The 19,384-nt window shown below is 51.6% G+C and overlaps 1 protein-coding gene and 1 non-coding gene across 4 annotated transcripts; both read left to right on the top strand.

Annotated features, from left to right (window-relative positions):
* Positions 1–15: 15 nt before the first annotated feature.
* LOC105486493 (ornithine decarboxylase 1) lies at positions 16–13,575 on the top strand. 3 transcript variants are annotated; one of them, XM_011749386.2, is made up of 12 exons: positions 16–276; positions 3,504–3,613; positions 3,719–3,837; positions 4,121–4,294; positions 4,509–4,681; positions 4,937–5,071; positions 5,196–5,277; positions 5,458–5,541; positions 6,593–6,755; positions 6,838–6,950; positions 7,046–7,260; positions 7,889–13,575. In XM_011749386.2, exons 3-12 carry the CDS (start codon positions 3,736–3,738, stop codon positions 8,031–8,033), a joined length of 1,386 nt encoding a protein of 461 aa, XP_011747688.1. In that variant the 5' UTR covers positions 16–276; positions 3,504–3,613; positions 3,719–3,735; the 3' UTR covers positions 8,034–13,575. The 3 variants fall into 3 exon arrangements, with proteins under 3 accessions (XP_011747688.1, XP_011747690.1, XP_011747691.1); XM_011749388.2 differs by lacking the exon at positions 16–276 and adding an exon at positions 638–777; XM_011749389.3 differs by lacking the exon at positions 16–276 and adding an exon at positions 826–844.
* LOC112427522 (small nucleolar RNA SNORA42/SNORA80 family) lies at positions 1,886–2,019 on the top strand. The gene has a single exon (XR_003019132.2). It is a non-coding gene; the product is annotated as a small nucleolar RNA SNORA42/SNORA80 family (small nucleolar RNA).
* Positions 13,576–19,384: the final 5,809 nt, after the last annotated feature.

Here is a 19,384-nt window from a genome sequence, read left to right as displayed (position 1 = left end):
TTTGAGCTGGTGCGTCTCCATGGCGACCCGCCGGCGCTATAAGTAGGGAGCTGCGCGCCGTGTGGCTTTGTCAGTCCCTCCTGTAGCCGCCGCCGCCGCCGCCCGCCGCCCCTCTGCCAGCAGCTCCGGCGCCACCTCGGGCCGGCGTCTCCGGCGGGCGGGAGCCAGGCGCTGACGGGCGCGGCGGGGGCGGCCGAGCGCTCCTGCGGCTGCGGCTCAGGCTCCGGCGTCTGCATTTCCCCATGGGGCTGGCCCGCGGCGCCCGGGCGCTCTGAGGTGAGGGACCGCCCGGCTGCGGAGGAAGGGAGGGAGCGAGGCGGGAGGCGGGAGCCGGGGCGGGCGGCGGGCGGCGGGCCCCGGGCACGTGTGCGGCGCGCCTCGCCGGCCTGCGGAGACACGTGGTCGCCGAGCGGGCCACGACCTTGGGGCGCCGCTTCCTCCCGGCCCGGGGATCTCCCGCGGCTGGATAGGGGTGACCCGGGCGCCGCGTCCTGCCCCCGTCTTCACAGCTCGGGGCTGGAGGGGCCTGGCGGAGACCCTCCCAGGGATTCTGCGTCTCCGCGCCGTCCTCCTTTCCCAACCCGTCGGCGGCCGCGCGCGGGCCGGGGAGCCGTTGAGGAGGCCCTGGCGGGCGCGCAGCAGGTGCAGGGGCGCAGAGCCCGGACTCGCCTCGGTACAGACGAGCGGGGCCCCGGCCTTGGCGCCTTCAGTTTCCTTCCAGTTTTTATTTTCGCTGTGTCTACAGAGCAGATGACACCAATTTGGAAACCCGCGAGTGTGGGTAGAGCTAAGATAGTCTTGTAGTAGCTGTGATATTAGCTGCTCGGCCAGCCATGACTTAGAGGTATTTAAGGACTCTGAATGACTCGGTGATCTCGGAAAAGCTTGGCTCAGATGAACGGACGTACACAGGGGAGCCAGCCCTAAGGTTTTCAGAAAAGGCTGATTGTGCTGTTTGCGAACCCGAAATAATTGGTGAAAGTGTAGAAGGCAGAACCTCTCAGGAATGTCTGGGGAGGACAAAGAATGTGTTGGCTGACTTTGTTTAAACATAAAATTGGGCAGACTTTAATTGATTTGTGAACATTTTTTGAAAGTTTGTTTGAATTAGCCGCTCTCTCTTCTAACATTACCGTCTTGTGCTAATTGATTCGCCATTTTAAATAGCTGTTACAGAAAGACCAAAAGGTGCTCTTCAGTAAAATATATTCAAGTGGCCGGGCGCGGTGGCTCAAGCCTGTAATCCCAGCACTTTGGGAGGCCAAGACGGGCGGATCACGAGTTCAGGAGATCGAGACCATCCTGGCTAACACGGTGAAACCCCGTCTCTACTAAAATACCAAAAAAATTAGCCGGGCGAGGTGGCGGGCGCCTGTACTCCCAGCTACTCGGGAGGCTGAGGCAGGAGAATGGCGTGAACCCGGGAGGCGGGGCTTGCAGTGAGCTGAGATCCGGCCACTGCACTCCAGCCTGGGCAACAGAGCGAGACTCCGTCTCAAAAAAAAAAAAAAAAAAAGATATATATATATATATATATATATATATATTCAAGTAAGTTACTTAAGTAACGCTTTAAAAGATACAGAAAAAGCAAAAAAGTGTTGGCATATTAAAAAGAAATCGAAACTTTCCAAGTTTAGGCCTGAACATTGCCTTAAAAATATGTAACAAGGCCTTAAATGACCCCGTCCGTGTCTGCGTAAGCCTATTTATTATTAAATTGTAAATATTCTTTACATAAACAATATATAACCATTTCTATAACAAAAATGGTTTTGCTAGCGTTGTTACTCTCTTGCCTTCTCCGAGAGGTGATTTTTAGGCAACTTCCGAGGTTGACACTGCCGAGTAGTCACAATAGATAGAGCTTTAAAGCAAATTCCATGCATGGGTTTGGATTTATGACAGGCCTGTCCCCCTGGGCCTGTCATAGTACCCCATGCCAGAGCAAACTGTCCCCGAACCATTGCCTGGCCTCTGTGCCTGTAGGCTGCTGGCACTGAAGTGGGTTGCACAGTGGAAAAGAAGAAAGCTCTACCTGCAGAAATTTTTAAAGGTTAAAATAAATAATTTTAAGAAAACTGGTTCACCAGTGTGTCACATTTGATGAAATCAAAATACAGTGGCTTTTATTGTTACTAGCGTGATGTTCTTGCTTATTTTTCTTATTGGTGAAGTTAGCCCCAAATTATTCTCATAGCTAAGCAAATATGAGAGTGCCTGTAAGAACAGTTGGCATTCCGGAATTGCTAAACTTGGTAGGCAACGCTGGTTTCAGAATACTGAGTTCTAGCCGGGCGCGGTGGCTCACGCCTGTCATCTCAACACTTTGGGAGGCTGAGGCAGGCAGATCACCTGAGGTCGGGAGTTCAAGACCAGCCTGACTAACATGGAGAAACCCCGTTTCTACTAAAAATACAAAATTAGCCGAGCCCCGGGTGTGGTGGCGCATGCCGGTAATCCTACCTACTCGGGGGACTGAGGCAGGAGAATCGCTTGAACCTGGGAGGCGGAGGTTGAGGTGAGCCGGGATCACACCATTGAACTCCAGCCTGGGCAACAAGAGCAAAACTCCGTCTCAAAAAAAAATTTTTTTAATTTAAAAATTAAAAAAAACCTGAATTCTAATTAGGTAACAGCAACTGTAATACAATGTGATAAATTGACTTGAGGATTACAGTTTTTAAGAAGTATATACCCAGCTAATACCTGAAAATTAACTTGTAAAATCTCAAATGCTCCAGACATTTCCATGATGCCTGTTGGTCAGTAAAAATCATTCTAAGACTTAGTGGAAGGAGGAAATAGCAAGATGTTTGTATGGCTGTATATAAAGGCTATAATGTAATCTCATCACTTTGGAAGACCCAGGTGGGTGGATCACCTGAGGTTGGGAGTTCAAGACCAGCCTGGACAACATGGTGAAACCCTGTCTCTACTAAAAAACAGAAAAATTTGTGGGATGTGGTGGCAGGCGCCTGTAATCCTGGCTACTCAGGAGGCTGAGGCAGGAGAATCACTTCAACCTGGGAGGCAAAGGTTGCAGTGAGCGAAGATTGCACCACTGTATTCCAGCCTGGGTGACAGCGTGAGACTCCGTCTCAAAAAAAAAAAAAAAAAAAAAAAAAGTCTATAATGCTATTTTAAGTTTCTAAAGAACTGAAACTGCTCTGAAATAAAGCAGACCATTATAAAACTTTTTCCATATCAGTGAGCTAAGTGCAGATAAGCTTCTGAAACTTGCGTTCTACTTTTTTTTGGTACAAATATTTGAAATGCTTAGTGTGCTGCCTTGGCAAAACCTGGTATTGAATTTGTGGTGTCCTTATACTGCCAAGGTTTATGAAATCATGTGCCTTATACCTAGTAATAATTGGGATCACCAGGCTAGTGAGTGATTTATATCCGGGGTATGATTAGCTCTGCGTGTGCTCGGCCAGTGCCCCATCTTCAACTTGATGTGTTCCTAAGGTAGACAGCAAATTCCCTGTTTTATTTCACAGATTGTCACTGCTGCTCCAAGGGCACACGCAGAGGGATTTGGAATTCCTGGAGAGTTGCCTTTGTGAGAAGCTGGAAATATTTCTTTGAATTCCATCTCTTAGTTTTCCATGTAAGTGTTCAGTTTACATTTGGGTTGCAGGTTAATCTTAAGAATTGTATTGCTAAGGCTTCTGAGTGAATTTCTCCACTCTATTTGCATTTTGTTGCATTTCAGAGGAACATCAAGAAATCATGAACAACTTTGGTAATGAAGAATTTGACTGCCACTTCCTCGATGAAGGTTTTACTGCCAAGGACATTCTGGACCAAAAAATTAATGAAGTTTCTTTTTCTGTAAGTATATGAGACCCATGCTGGCAGTGCAGCTGAGAATGCCAGGCAAGTGGAAAACTTTGGCAAGGTCTGAGGAAGAGCAGTGAGGCTTCTGTGTCTTGTTACGGAATGCAGAAATTAATTCACTGGTGGTAAATTAATAGTGATAATGGTGATATTCATATCAGTGGCTAGACTCAAAAGAGCAGGATTCATTGTGACTGATGGGAAAGAAGGTCGATGGCTGTTGGTGTGGTGTGTGGTGAGACTGCTAGTGAGTCACCTGTGACCACTCTTGTTTCAGGATGATAAGGATGCCTTCTATGTGGCAGACCTGGGAGACATTCTAAAGAAACATCTGAGGTGGTTAAAAGCTCTCCCTCGTGTCACCCCCTTTTATGCAGTCAAATGTAATGATAGCAAAGCCATCGTGAAGACCCTTGCTGCTGTCGGGACAGGATTTGACTGTGCTAGCAAGGTAAGTAATAGCAGCAGGACTCAAAAGCAGTTGTATAAAACGGTCCTGGTATTCCCCACAGGGCAGATACAAGTTGTGTTTTTTGGGCAATAAATGCTCACTAAAGGCAGGTGGGTGGGGGTGGGGCGGGGCACATCACAACTTCCTATGCTTTTCTGTTTATTTCACCTGTTAAGCCACATATGGACAGCACGACACCACTCTTGTTTTTCAGACTGAAATACAGTTGGTGCAGAATCTGGGGGTGCCTCCAGAGAGGATTATCTATGCAAATCCTTGTAAACAAGTATCTCAAATTAAGTATGCTGCTAATAATGGAGTCCAGATGATGACTTTTGATAGTGAAGTTGAGTTGATGAAAGTTACCAGAGCACATCCAAAAGCAAAGTGAGTTATTCCCCCATCTGAGGGCAAGATCAGGGGCATAAGATACGTGGATTTTTATCAAACAAACTTAATTTTCTGATGATTATATTTCTGTACTTTAGTAGAAAGTTGAAACTCTCCTTGAGTCATGAAGCCTGGGACTCAAACTACAGAATATATCAGCGACAGTGTTTAGAACAGGATTGTTTTTATTTTAATCGTGGCTGTAAGTGAACATCTATCATGAGACATTTGCTGCACTTTCCTTGCTTGTAGGTTGGTTTTGCGGATTGCCACTGATGATTCCAAAGCAGTCTGTCGTCTCAGTGTTAAATTCGGTGCCACGCTCAGAAATAGCAGGCTCCTTTTGGAACGGGCAAAAGAGCTGAATATCGATGTCGTTGGTGTCAGGTGAGATCTTGGTGGGATAGCTGAAGGTCATTAAACAGTTTGAGGTTTACAGCCTTTCTCCTAGTGTTTGCTATTGTTTTAAGAAATACTAAGACACAGTGTCTTGTGTCTATTTTACCCCCAGCTTCCATGTAGGAAGCGGCTGTACCGATCCTGAGACCTTCGTGCAGGCAATCTCTGATGCCCGCTGTGTTTTTGACATGGGGGTGAGTATACGTGACCCTGTTAGCAAAGGGCGGGGCACAACTGACAATAACTAGTCTTAATTCTAGAGCTAACTTTTTCTGGCAGTTGGTCCTGTGTTACATGGGTTTCAGCCTATCTGCTGCATACGTTTTTGTTGTTTATTAGCTGTGGATCTGACTGACTGATTTTCTTCATTCTAGGCTGAGGTTGGTTTCAGCATGTATCTCCTTGATATTGGCGGTGGCTTTCCTGGATCTGAGGATGTGAAGCTTAAATTTGAAGAGGTAATTTAGAACAAAACTAATACGCAGTAGCTGTTTTAATAAATTCCTTTTTGGAATATTTCAAAATTTAAGTGTCTAAACTAGTACCAAAATGGGCTGAAGTGTCTTGGTGTGATACTTTGAGTGATTTCTTTGTGATGTCTAACATTGCACTTGATATCATTTGGTTTTCTAAAGTGTGAGTCAGCTTTCCCAGAAGTCTTGGATCATTAGTTACATTGGAAATCATGGCTCACACCTGTAATCCAGCACTTGGGGAGGCCGAGGTGGTAGGATCACTTGAGCCCCAGGAGTTTGAGACCAGTCTGGGCAACACAGTGAGACCCCATCTCTACAAAAAAATTTAAAATTAGCCAGGTGTGGTGGTGGATACCTGTAATCCCAGCTACTTGGAAGGCTGAGGTGGGAGGATCACTTGAGCCCAGGAGGTTGAGGCTGCAGTGAGCCATCATCATGCCACTGCTCTCAGCCTGGACTACAGAGTGAGACCCTGTCTCCAAAAAAAGAAAAAACATGTTGCTGTGGGCTTCCTAGAGAATATGCTAACAGTGGCACATCATCACCCCAAATGTGCTTTGCTCGATCTGTGCTTCCTCTCCTGAAAATATTTGAAATGTTTAGTCACTTAGGAAGTTAAGCCATTATATTGGTGCTTGAATTTATAAAATACATCCACGTGGTTTGTTAAAATAATGACGTAGGCAGAATAGGATATTTATCCTGTTGGCATGTATTTGTTAAATAAGAATGTTTTGACGTCTTGATGCCTTCCTAGGTAGTAATTTGTTATGTACTGTTCTTTGATAAAATCATACCCATAACATCCTAAAGGAGACAGGGCGCCTGGAGGGGAATGAAAGTGAGCCACCTGGGATGTGCAGCCTGGTTTGCAGGGAGATGTTGATGATGTTTTGCTTTTGTTACTTAATGATAAACTTGTCTTTTGAGGTCTGGTCTCATGATGTCATGTCACAAGGCCCTGTGATGTTACTTCCCCGTGTGAATTCTCCACAATGAAGGCTGCTCTTTCTTTCCTGTTTCGCTTTCTTAGATCACCAACGTAATCAACCCAGCGCTGGACAAATATTTTCCGGCAGACTCTGGAGTGAGAATCATAGCTGAGCCCGGCAGATACTATGTTGCATCAGCTTTCACACTTGCGGTTAATATCATCGCCAAGAAAATTGTATTAAAGGAACAGACTGGCTCTGATGGTATGTGTAAAGGACAAATCACTTCATGTATAACTGAAAGCTGATGCAAAAAGTCATTAAGATTGTTGATCTGCCTTTCTAGATGAGGATGAGTCGAGTGAACAGACCTTTATGTATTATGTGAATGATGGCGTCTATGGATCATTTAATTGCATACTGTATGATCACGCACATGTAAAGCCCCTTCTGCAAAAGGTAATTTCTGAGCATACTGTAGAAAACAATTAAGAGGACTGGTCACAACCAGTATAATTAAGTAGTACTTCCTCTCTCTCTGTCTCTTTGTATAGAGACCTAAACCAGATGAGAAGTATTATTCATCCAGCATATGGGGACCAACATGTGATGGCCTTGATCGGATTGTTGAGCGCTGTGACCTGCCCGAAATGCATGTGGGTGATTGGATGCTCTTTGAAAACATGGGTGCTTACACTGTTGCTGCTGCCTCTACGTTCAATGGCTTCCAGAGGCCGACGATCTACTATGTGATGTCAGGGCCTGCGTGGTAAGTCAGCCATGCGTGCGGATGGTGCTGCCAAGAATAGGCACCTTCTTGAATATGTGCTTCTTGTTTAGACGAATAAGAAATTGTCTTGCCTGAGATTAAATACAAATGGATATTTCTCCTAAGAAAAGTTTTAGAAAAGACTGATGAGGATATTTCTGTGTAACTGGAATATATTTAAGTTTGTGCCCTGTGTCTTGTGGTTTCCTTATTACCAAAAAGGTGACTGAAGAAACGCTTGCTTTAGAAATACGTTGAATTGGCCGGGTATGGTGGCTTACACCTGAAATCACAACACTTTGGGAGGCCAAGGCAGGAGGATCACTTGAGCCCAGGAGTTCGAGACCCTGTCTCTACAAAGAATTAAAAAATTAGTTGGCCATGGTAGTGGGTGCCTTGTAGTCCCAGCTACTTGGGAGGCTAAGGTGAGAGGATTGCTTGAGCGTGGGAGGTTGAGGCTGCAGTGAGCTATGACAGCACCATTGTATTCCAGCCTGGGTACCAGAGAAAGACCTTGTCTCAGAAAAAAAAAAATACATTGAATTGTTTCCTGATGGGAAGTAAATACTGTCATGCCCAGTTAGGAGTGTGAGGCAGGGTTTTTAATATTCCACTTTTCCTCTCTCAGGCAACTCATGCAGCAATTCCAGAACCCCGACTTTCCACCCGAAGTAGAGGAACAGGACGCCAGCACCCTGCCTGTGTCTTGTGCCTGGGAGAGTGGGATGAAACGCCACCCAGCAGCCTGTGCTTCAGCTGGTATTAATGTGTAGATATCACTCTGGTAGCTGTTAACTGCAAGTTTAGCTTGAATTAAGGGATTTGGGGGGACCATGTAACTTAATTACTGCTAGTTTTGAAATGTCTTTGTAAGAGTAGGGTCGGCACGATGCAGCCATATGGAAGGCTAGGATATGGGTCACACTTATCTGTGTTCCTATGGAAACTATTTGAATATTTGTTTTATATGGATTTTTATTCACTCCTCAGACATGCTACTCAAGAGTGCCCCTCAGCTGCTGAACAAGCGTTTGTAGCTTGTACAATGGCAGAATGGGCCAAAAGCTTAGTGTTGTGACCTGTTTTTAAAATAAAGTATCTTGAAATAATTAGGCATTGGGACGTTTTTACAGCGTGTTCATTCCAGACAGTTCATGAGTCCCGTATAGCTCGTTCTGATTCTCAGAGAACAATGGGTCCACACACACAGGTAGGAGGACAGGTGAGACGGAAGTCCCGTCCTCCAGTGTGGACAGTGCACATCTGCTCAGCCCATCCCACATGTCCAGAGTTGGCCGTGAACTCCGTGTGCAGAGGCCCTGGTGGTGGGACCTACTTAAGTCTGATAGACCTGGCCTGCAGAGACCATCCATGTCGCCTCCCACCTTCACGCCCGTGAGAGCTTAGGAATGTATATAGCACAACATTTGGCAGTCAGCTTATTTTAATAAATTCAGCAACAGCAAGTCCCCACCATGTTGTGTATCTTCACTGTCTTGTCTGACCATATCCACTGGCCTTGTGTGTTCTTTTACTCAACGTGTACCCCCGCTCTCCCCCAAAACATGGCAGGCTCTCATGCTCCGTAACCCCCACTGTGGCGATGTCTTATGGGTAACGCTGGAGCTGCAGGAGGAGGGAAGGACACATCAGAGCCACCAGGCAGTGGGAGCATCCTGGAGTCCCCACCAGCCTCATGAGGGGAACAGGAAGAGAGCGAATGTGTAGGGGGGAAGGCTGTGGCTCCTCCCAGGGTGGAAGGCCAAGCTTGATGTTGTTACACATTTACCAAAGCTGAAGAGAGTGACTTCCTGCCTTTCTCAAAAGCACCACCTTCCCCTGAGCCCTGAGTCCGGAGAAGTCAGGAGCCCTCCTGTGCTGTAGTTACCTCGTGTGGCTGCCGAGTTAGCCCAGGGCTTGGCTTATCACCAACTCTGGTCTCCCTGGGCCAGAGTTGCCAAAACATGGAAGATTTTTCAGGAGCCACAGAGGTTGGTTCTGACTGGAGGGGGAAGGCGGGAAGGAGCGCTGTAGTCCACAGCCCTGCCTTCCAGGAGCCTGAGAAGTAGGATGCTGGTGTGTTTGGGTAACTGAGCTTTCCCAGCAAGGGCAGTTCCCTGGGATCCGGGACCCACTATGTTAAAAATACGACAGTCGGCACTGAGTGTGTACTGTGTGCCAAGAAATTTGAGCTAGACATCAAGCCTAGACTCTTGGTACATTAGGTCTTCCATCTTAAAAAGGAAGAAATTCCCAAGGTCGCTTAGTGGCAGTGCTGAGCTTAGACTGAAAAGAGGGGTATTCCATTCAAAGTGGACTAAGGCTTTGGAAACAATGCTCTTTCAGCCAGTTAGGTGAAATGCAATCCAACAACTGTCAATAGTGCCAGTGGGGACAGAAACAGCCCCAGGTAATCACGTGCTACACGTGAGTGGCCCCTGAAGCTTCGCTCCTGACCACAGCTTGGCGCAGCCACTTACCAGGCCCCAACAAAGCCGGACTTGGGTCTGTGAAATGATGTGGCCAGGTTGGATCAAGTGATCTTCCTTGGCCCTTGTACATGGGAGCAGGCAGGCACATTTGGCAGGAGAGACCAGAGAATGAGGACAGCCAGACGGTAGCTGGGGCTGTGTCGACACCGGGCACTGTCCTCCAGGAGGCTTAAGTCCTACTTGAGTTTGGGTATCTCCACTTTATTATTAAAGATGGTGCTGTCTGGTCGTGCACAGATACTGGACCTTTCTAGACTTGTGACTTGAAGTGAATACAGCTCCACCAAGACCACTTGTGAATTTCCTCCTGGTTCGCCAGCCCCCACGAGAGGGGATTCAGGGGAACTGAGCTATTGGGCAAAGGTAAAGGCAGCCAGAGTACCTTGGAATCACTTGGGGCATTTCTTAAAAATACTGATTATTACCCCCTGACCACTTTCCCCAGACTCTGGGCGTGGGGTAGTGTTGGAAGACACAAAAGTATCCCCAGCTCCTACTCCCAAATACGTTCCAGATAGATGAAAGTTTTAAACGTAACAGACCATAAACCTACTGGAAACAAATTAAGGGACACACAGGGCTACAATACCCATGAAAAGGGCTAATTTTCTTCATATTAAAAACTCTAACAAATCAATAAAGTAACTAATAGAAAGTGGGCAAGACATAAACCTGGCTCTCAGTGCAGTTTTTTTTTTTTTTTTATTGAGGTGGAGTCTCACTCTCGCCCAGGCTGGAGTGCAGTCGCACCATCTCAGCTCACTGCAACCTCTGCCTCTGGGGTTCAAATGACTCTTCTCCCTCGGCCCCCTGAGTAGCTAGGACTACAGGTGCATGCCACCACACTGGGCTAATTTTTTATTTGTAGTAGAGACAGGGTTTCACCATGTTGGCCAGGCTGGTCTTGAACTCCTGGTCTCAAGTGATCCACCCGTCTGCACCTCCCAAAATGCAGGGATTATAGGCATGAGCCACCACGCCCAGCTGACGGTAAACTTTTTGAACATGACATTTGTCAACCGAAGGAGACAAAACTATGAGAATCTACTTCTCACCTATCAGATTGGCAAAGACGAGAGTTCCCCAGCTCGTGGGGTGAGCAGGTGTGCTCATACACTGGGCAGGAAAGTAAATTAGAGGAACAGTCTCTTTGGAGGGAACTTGACAATATCAATAATCCACATTATAGGCCGGGCTCAGTGGCTCACACCTGTAATCCCAGCACTTTGGGAGGCCGAGGCAGGCAGATCATAAGGTCAGGAGATCAAGACCATCCTGACAGGTGAAACCGCTACTAAAAATACAAAAACAAAATTAGCCAGGTGTGGTGGCAGGTGCCTGTAGTCCCAGCTACTCGGGAGGCTGAGGCAGGAGAATGGCGTGAACCCGGGAGGTTGGAGCTGGCAGTGAACAGAGATTGTGCCTGTGCACTCCAGCCTGGGCGACAGTGAGACTCTGTCTCAAAAAAAAAAAAAAAAAAATCCACATTGTCTTTGACCCAGCAGTTGTAAGAATTTCTCTGATGAAATACTCTTCTAAGGTTATTCATTGTGGCATCATTTGTAAACAATTTCTTGTATACAAGAAGGTGCTGATGAAATTGTCCATGGAACGGGATACACCGTGGTTAAGGAATGAGGCAGATTCATCAGTACTGATAAGGAACAAGCTCCAAGCTAGATTCAGTGACAATAGCAGAGCAAGGGACACTGTTGCATGCTATTATGTGTGTAAAAAGCAAAATCAAACCCCAACAAACTGTGTGTGTACATACATACATATGCACGGAATATTTCTGGAAGAGCTTGTGAGAGACGGGTAACAGAGGTTGCCTCTAGGCAGAAGAATCAGAGGCCTGGGCGGAGAGTGGGGACTGGCTCCACACTGCACTTTTGAAATGGGTATGTATTACTGACTTTACGAGGATTGTTAAATAGGCTTCCCATGTGAAGACATAAACTCAGAGATGAACTCAAGTCATGCAGATGGCGAGGCAACATTCAAGCCAGGTCAGATGATTCCAGCTTCATTCAGTGTTTCCCTACCCCGGGAACATGCTGTTAAGCATCTGGAGGGTGGCTTGGGCAGTGGACTGGCTCAGGGGGTCATGGTAGAGTTGCTCACGACTTGGTCCTCACCTTTGCAGGGTCCAGGAGGGCTGGCTTATGCCAACCCAGCTCATGAGGCCGATGAAGGCAGCAGACGCATCAGAAGCCAAGGATGGGAACATTCCTGGCGCATCAGCAGGTGGTCAACCCCTCCCTCCCCGACAGGGTCAGGGCCAGGCACTGCCCCTCACAGACAGCCTGCAGCAACCAAAGGCAGGCCAGAAGCCTGTGGGCAGAGCAAACCACGTGTGCCCCCTGCAACCCTCTCCAGCCCTGGCTGACGCCCACTTTGCACCTTCTTGTGAATGGGGCCTGCCCCTACCCAGGCTTCCCTCGGCTTGTCGTGTGAAGTCATGTGCTCCTAACACCCCCAACAGTGACCTCTTCGACTGGGACCACACATCTCTTTGCAGGTTCCCTCCTTACCAGATTTTCCTAAGTGACTTGAAGTGGCTAGCTAGCCCCTCGCTTAGGGGTTTTCTGGCTGTCACCCTGTACCCTCTTTGACATGGGCCCTCCCCCATGCTGGGTCTGGCTGGAGAACTGCCCCTCTCTGGGTCCGGCTGGAGAACTGCCCCTGAAGGCAAGACTCAACCCGTTTCAAATCGGGTTCTGTCCCTACCAGGGAGTCCCGAGAAGCCTCAGTGCCTGGGGGTGAGGGGGGCAAGTGGGGCGAGTGGGGGGCTCCGCCCTCTCCTTCACCCAGTCTCACCCATCAGGTTTCAAGGTAGGATGTCATGTGAAGAAAAGGTTTTGCTGAGTTCTCCCAGCTCTTGTTTTTCACAGATGGGATGAAGCCCAGAGAGGCCAAGTGACTCGTCTGAGGCGAGTCCGTGAGTTAGGAGGAGGGCCTGGGAGTCCTCGGGGCCCTGCCTCGCCAGCCAGGTTCTGCTCCTGGGTTCTTGCTGAACGATGACCATGACTAGAATGAGGCATCCTTTTCTCACCAAGGGCGACGTGCTCCCGGCCCTTGCTCTCTGCCAATCCTACTCCCTGCCAGGGTGGCAGAGGCAGCCCCGAGCACCCATGGCTCCGGAATACCACAGAGGGTGGCACCTGGCCCTGCATTCCTGCTGTGGCTTTGGCTTCGGCTGGAGCTGGACAGACGCAGCCGGACCCGGACCCCACACCTCACTAGGCACTAGCCAGACCCAGGCCGCACGCCTCACTAGGCACCGGGGTCCCCACGGCTGCTGCCTCCTGAGTGGGGGTTGAGCTGGTGCTGCCCCTGGCAGGGCTGCTACAAGGGAGGATTGGTGACGGCCCAAATGCAGGGCACGCAGTGGAAGCGCCTCCGGAATTCTTGCTGCTGTTGGGAGTTAGGAGAATTTTATCCATGTGCAGCGCTGACTCCAGGCTGGAGAGGGCTGTGACCAGGCGTGCTCTGGCGCTGGCCGGGGGTTACCTAGGTGGAGCTCAGTCAGGTGACTTGTGGAGCTCAGGCCCATGAGCTTGTGAGCTAAGGAGGGGGGTCTCCAGGCGGGGCCAGCTCGGGGGCAGCTCTGCACGGGAGGAGGCCTGGTGCCCTGCTGGACGAGGGTCAGTCTGGGCCTGGGTGGCTCCGCCAGGAGGATCATACACCTGGCCCTGGGGGTGCCTGTCGGGAGGCCTGGCCCTTGCAGCTTCTCACCCACCCCAGAGCTGTGCAGGCTGCACTCCCTGGCTTCTCAAGGAGGGTTGCCAGATTCAGCACAAATATAACATACTGCATGGGAGAGATGTCAGCTGCAAAATTCCTTCTCGTTGATCTGAAATTCAAGTGTAACTGGATGCTCTGTATTGTATCCGGCATTCCTATCTGGCAATAAGGCCTCTGGTCCTGGATACCGGGAGCCTGGCCTCGGCTTTTGTGTGCCGTTTGGCCCACCACAAGTCAGGGGCTCCTCTGGGCCTCAGCATCCTCCTCTGTCATCAAATGCCACCCAGGACAGAAAACTTTTCTCCAAAGCAGGCCCACCTGGGACCAGCACACCCAAGCCCTGGACGGCCCTCCCAGCTGTGGACACCAGGGGGCAGCAGCACCCCGCGGTGGCAGCACAGTCCGGGCCAGGAAAAGGTGGTCAAATCACTCGACCACTGGGCGAATATTGACAGCTCACCTGTCACAGGGGGCCCTTGTCGAGGTGGCCTCGATCCAGAGCTCCCGACTCAGCCACACCAGGGTCCTGGGGGCTTTGAGGAAGGGGCACCAGGCAGCCTAGTCCCTGGCCAGACCACTCCCCTCACCCTCAGAACGCTTCCTGACGCCCCCCAGGTGAAGCTCCCAGCCCAGCCCCGCACCCCTGCCCCATGTTGTAGAACCAACCCTGTGAACAGCTGGTGGGGCCCTGCAGCCTTGGTCCTGGCTGTCCCCCTGCCTGTCCCCAAAGTGGCCCCGATCCCCTCTGAGGTGTTCCCAATGCTCCCCTATGCCCAACAGCGACTGGTGACCCCACCTGGCCTCCCCTGACCACCCCCCATGATAGGCTGAGTGGGTGGAGGGCAGATCTTCACCCATCCCTGCCACCCCTCCTGTGGGTCTGGTGCCTGGCACCTGTCCCTGAGCCAGAGGTAGAGCCCAGCAGAGGCTACCTGTGCTGCCCTCCTCATCCGCCACACACCACCACACATGCAAACACACCACATCCATCCATCACACACACACACAGTTACACCATCCCCCACACACCACCACACATGCAAACACACCACATGCATCCACAGCGCACACTAAGACCACATGCCCCAGCCACACACACACCCCACAAGACACTCGAACACACGGCTCCATGCTTTGCCATCCCTGCCGGGGTGCCTGACCCTAGCCCTGGGGCCCCCACCTCCAGAGGTCCCCAGGAACCTGGGGGTCAGGTCCTGCCCCTGAGGACCCTTGCCTTTCCCCCAAGGCCCTGCAGCCCTTCCCTCTGCCCCTGGTTCCCTGACCACATGGTTTACAGGTGAAGACACAGCGCTTGTCCAATGCCAGGCGGCTCATTTGAGGTGGAGCTGGGACTTGGCCAGGGTCTCAGTGTGTCTCCAGGGCACACACTGCACAGTTCCAGCTGCATGAAGATGGGGCAGAGCCACCTGCTGACCCTCCCTCCATTCATTCATCCCCACTCATTCCTGAGCAGCCTCACAGGGTTCCAGGATGGAGACGACCAGAGTAATTTGATGAGGTCACCGAAGGCGACCTCTGGAGGAGGGGACATGGAGGCCTAGGACAGGCCTGGTGCAGGGAAGCTCAGCGGGAAGGGAGGCCACTGTGGGCCCAGGTGGGCCAGGAAGGGGAGCAGGGTGCCCAGAGCCCAGGCCCAGCCTCTCAGGCTGCGGAGCCAGGCGCCCCACCTGACCCTCCTGGAATGAGCTGCCAGGGCTGCCACTGGACAGCCTCATGTGGCACCCCAGAAGCCACCCACCTGTGGACCCGGGTCCACCACAGCACACGCAATGCCACACAAACACAGCACAGTACACACCACCACACACATCCACAGCACAGTTACACCATGCCCCACACACTGTGACACACACATCACACACATCCATCACACACATAGTCACACCATCCCCACACACCACCACACACAAACACACCATACACATCCATCACACACACACAGTCACACCATCCCCACACACCACCACACACAAACACACCACACACAGTTACACCATCCCCCACACACCGTGACACAAACACATCATACACAGTTACACCATCCCCCACACACCATGACACACACACACATCACACATCCATCACACACACAGTTATACCATCCCCCACACACCATCACACACGCAAACACACCACACACATCCATCACACACACACGGTCACACCATCCCCACACACCGCCACACACAAACACATCACACACACAGTTACACCGTCCCCGCACACCCCCACACACGCAAACACACCACACACACACATCCATCACACACACAGTCACATCATCCCCACACACCGCCACACACAAACACATCACACACACTTACACCATCCCCGCACACCCCCACACACGCAAACACACCACACACACACATCCATCACACACACAGTCACACCATCCCCACACACCGCCACACACAAACACATCACACACACAGTTACACCATCCCCGCACACCCCCACACACGCAAACACACCACACACACACATCCATCACACACACACAGTCACACCATCCCCACACACCGCCACACACAAACACATCACACACACACCATCCCCGCACACCCCCACACACGCAAACACACCACACACACACATCCATCACACACACAGTCACACCATCCCCACACACCGCCACACACAAACACATCACACACACAGTTACACCATCCCCCACACACCGTGACACGCACACACATCACACACACATACAGTTACACCATGTCCCACACACCACCACACACACAAACACACCACACACATCCACATCACACACACACAGTCACACCATCCGCACACTCCACCACACACCCAAATACGCCACACACATCCGCAGCGCACACTATGACCATATGCCCCAGCCACACACACACCCCACAAGACACTCGCACACAGAGCACACACACGTAGTGGATGAGCCCGGTTTTGAGCCCCGAGGGCCTGGCCACCGCTGGAATAGGCCGTGAGCAGTGGCAGGGCGGGCCAGGGTCTGCCTTCCCGTGAACTGCCTGTCAGATCAGGGCACCACGGTGGAGTCCCACAGGCGGCTGGGAAGAGCCGGAGGAGCTGAGGTTTCGGGGAGCCCCACTCTGCCCTCCGGGGGCTGCCGCCCCGCCCGCGCTGGCCTCAGCCACCCCCCTCCCGAGCTCCCTCCCACCCTCCCCAGCCTCCTGCCCCAGCCAGGCTGTACCCGCCCCCGGTGCCCCTGCGCCCCGGCAGCGCCCTGCTGTGCCATGCCCCACGCTGGCCCTGGGGAGGTGTTCGCCGGACAAACAGCTGCCCTCCGGGTCCCAGGCCCACAGTGCTCCATCGCCACCGTGTCTCCAGCATCACCCGGTCTCCTCTGAGACCTCTTCCCAGGCCGCAGTAAGGGAGCCCCAAGCCAAGGAGAGGGCATGCCCAGATTAAAGGAAACTGGCCTTCGCCCCAGGCCCAGCCCTGCCCTACCCCGCCCCACGCTGGGCCGGGATGCATCGCTGCCCACCCGAAGCCGGAGCCCAGGACCAGCGGGCACCAGGCCACTGCGCTGCCGTGGCGGGGTCAGAGCGGCAGGGCTGGGTGGCTGGCGACAGGTGGGACTAGCATGGGACCACTTGCCTCTCCAGCCGAGCCCCGCCCCTGCCCCACAGCTCCGTTTTCCTCTTGTTCCTTTCAGGGCCGCCAGGCCGCCTCAAGCCGGAGTCTGATCCCCGACGGCCGAGGCTCCCGCTGGCTGGCAACTCCCCGGGCGTCGGGGCTTGATTCAGCGGCGTTCAGCCCAGGGCAAGGCGGCTAGGGAACGTCGCGTCACTTCACGGATGAGCCCAAGGCCAAACTCCTGTTTTTCTAAATACCTTTTCCTGGGCCCACCATCTCCCTCTCAGAAGCCTGAAGGTCCCGTGGGTTCTGTCTCCTCTTGGGGGCTGTGATCCTAACTGGACCCCCATTAGGGTCCCTGCTCAGGCGCACCCCTGATCTCAAGAGGCAGATAGAAGATCTAATCATGTACCTGCCAAAGCACGGCAGGGAGGGGAGGGTTCCATTCGGAGTCCAGTGCCCCGCCCTGAGAAACTGGCCGCTCGCCCCTCAGGCAGTGGTGGGGAGGTGCGTCCCCTTCTCCATTAGGGCGTGACCTGGCACAGGGTGGGGAGGGAGTCAGGCCTGGGTGCCACAAATGCAGTGCGTTTAAGTCTTGTTCAGGGACGCAGGGAGAAGCTCCTTCGTTTCCCTAGACACCAGGGGCCCTGAAGGAGGCCGCAGAGGGCTGGCAAGGAAACATGGACCCGGCTCCAGCCCAGCTACTGGAAGACCTTTCTGTAATTGGGGGAAGATGCACCTCGGATTTCGGAGCTGATCCTTCTTTCAATTCCTGATTCTGTCACCTCTTGCTAAGGATTTAGGACTAGTTACTTCTCTTAAACCAGCATTATAAATCTGTATCATGTGATAGTGATACCACATTGCCGGGTTGATGGGAGGTTTAAATTAGATATTTAAAGTGTCTGTCCGAGGAAACCCTTGATGAATGGGAGCTAATGTTTTGCTAGCTCAATGCTGGTTCCCACACAGGAGGCCAGTCTTCCCAAGCAGAAAATACCCGGGGCCATATTAATTAAGGCCTAAGGTTCAGAGTAAGGGAGGTGACTGTCTTGCCCTACTAGGGGTTAATCGTGGCCTGACCAGATGAACTGTCTTGGGACTAACACCCTGTACTGCCACCCTCTCCTCCACACCCCAGGGCTTCCTGCCTTCGAGTCTAAACATTTTCCTGTCTCAGGAGTTGTTCCCATTATGCTGTGTTTACTCAGTGAGCATGGGACAACATGCAGTGAGTGTCAGGACAGGTGATGGATGGGACCATGGAGGCACCAGAGCCATTTTCCAGAGTTTCTGTTGAGTCCACACACATAAGTCTTGCTTAGGCAGGTACATGATTAGATCTTCTGTCTATAGGATAAGGGACACTTATATACAACTCCCAAGGAACTTTAAAAACTTGGAGTGCCCGTGCAGGATGGCAAAGGGTCTGGGATCCCCTGAGGCAAGGAGAAGGCAGGACAAGAGAGAAGCTTGCAGAAGGATGGGGTTGGAGGAGGAGGAAGCAGGCCCAGGGCCAGTATTGCAAATTACCAGAGAGGGACAGGTGGAGACACTTTCTAACGACCCCCCCGAAAGAGCCTGAGCCCAGACAAAGGAAGAGACTGAAGAGGCCTCCGGCTGGGTGGGCGGCATCGTCGACAGTTCTGGTTCACTTCCGGGTTCTTTCCCCCGCTGATAGGCTGGGCTTCTTGGCACAGGGACATCTTTGGGGTTCAATTCCCTGACTTCCCAGAGAGCACTGGACTCCCAGACAAATCATACTGGCTTCTGTAAGCTCCTTGTAGGGTAGGGTCCACTAGGACCCCCATATCTACCTCCTCCACATCTGAGCAGAGGTGGTTATAATGGTTAATTTTATGTGTCAACGTGACTGGGCCATGGGGTACCCAGACATTTGGGCAAACCGATTATTCTGGGTGTGCCTGTGAGGGTGCTTTTGGATGAGTTTGACATTGGAACTGGTGACCAATGGGGGAACCAGGTGGGGTAAAGCAGATTGCCCTCCCCAATGTGGGGGGCCTCATCCACTCAGCTGAAGGCCTGAAGAGGACAAAAGGCTGAGAATTTGTTCTTTGCCTCAGTCTTGCACTGGGACATTGGCCTCCTCCTCCCTTAAGATTCAGACTGGAACTACACCATTAGCTCTCCTGGGTCCCCAGCTTGCTGACCTCTGTCTACGGGGGACAGGGCTGCTTGTTTCCTTGGGACCTCTCAGCCTCCATAATCACATAAGCCAATTCCTTATGATAAATCCATCTATCTAACCATCCATTCACCTACCCATT

Source organism: Macaca nemestrina, chromosome 13, assembly GCF_043159975.1.
Source record: "Macaca nemestrina isolate mMacNem1 chromosome 13, mMacNem.hap1, whole genome shotgun sequence".
Lineage (NCBI taxonomy): Eukaryota > Metazoa > Chordata > Mammalia > Primates > Cercopithecidae > Macaca > Macaca nemestrina.
Note: the sequence above shows the minus strand (reverse complement) of the source record. Positions and strands in the feature narration are given on the sequence as shown.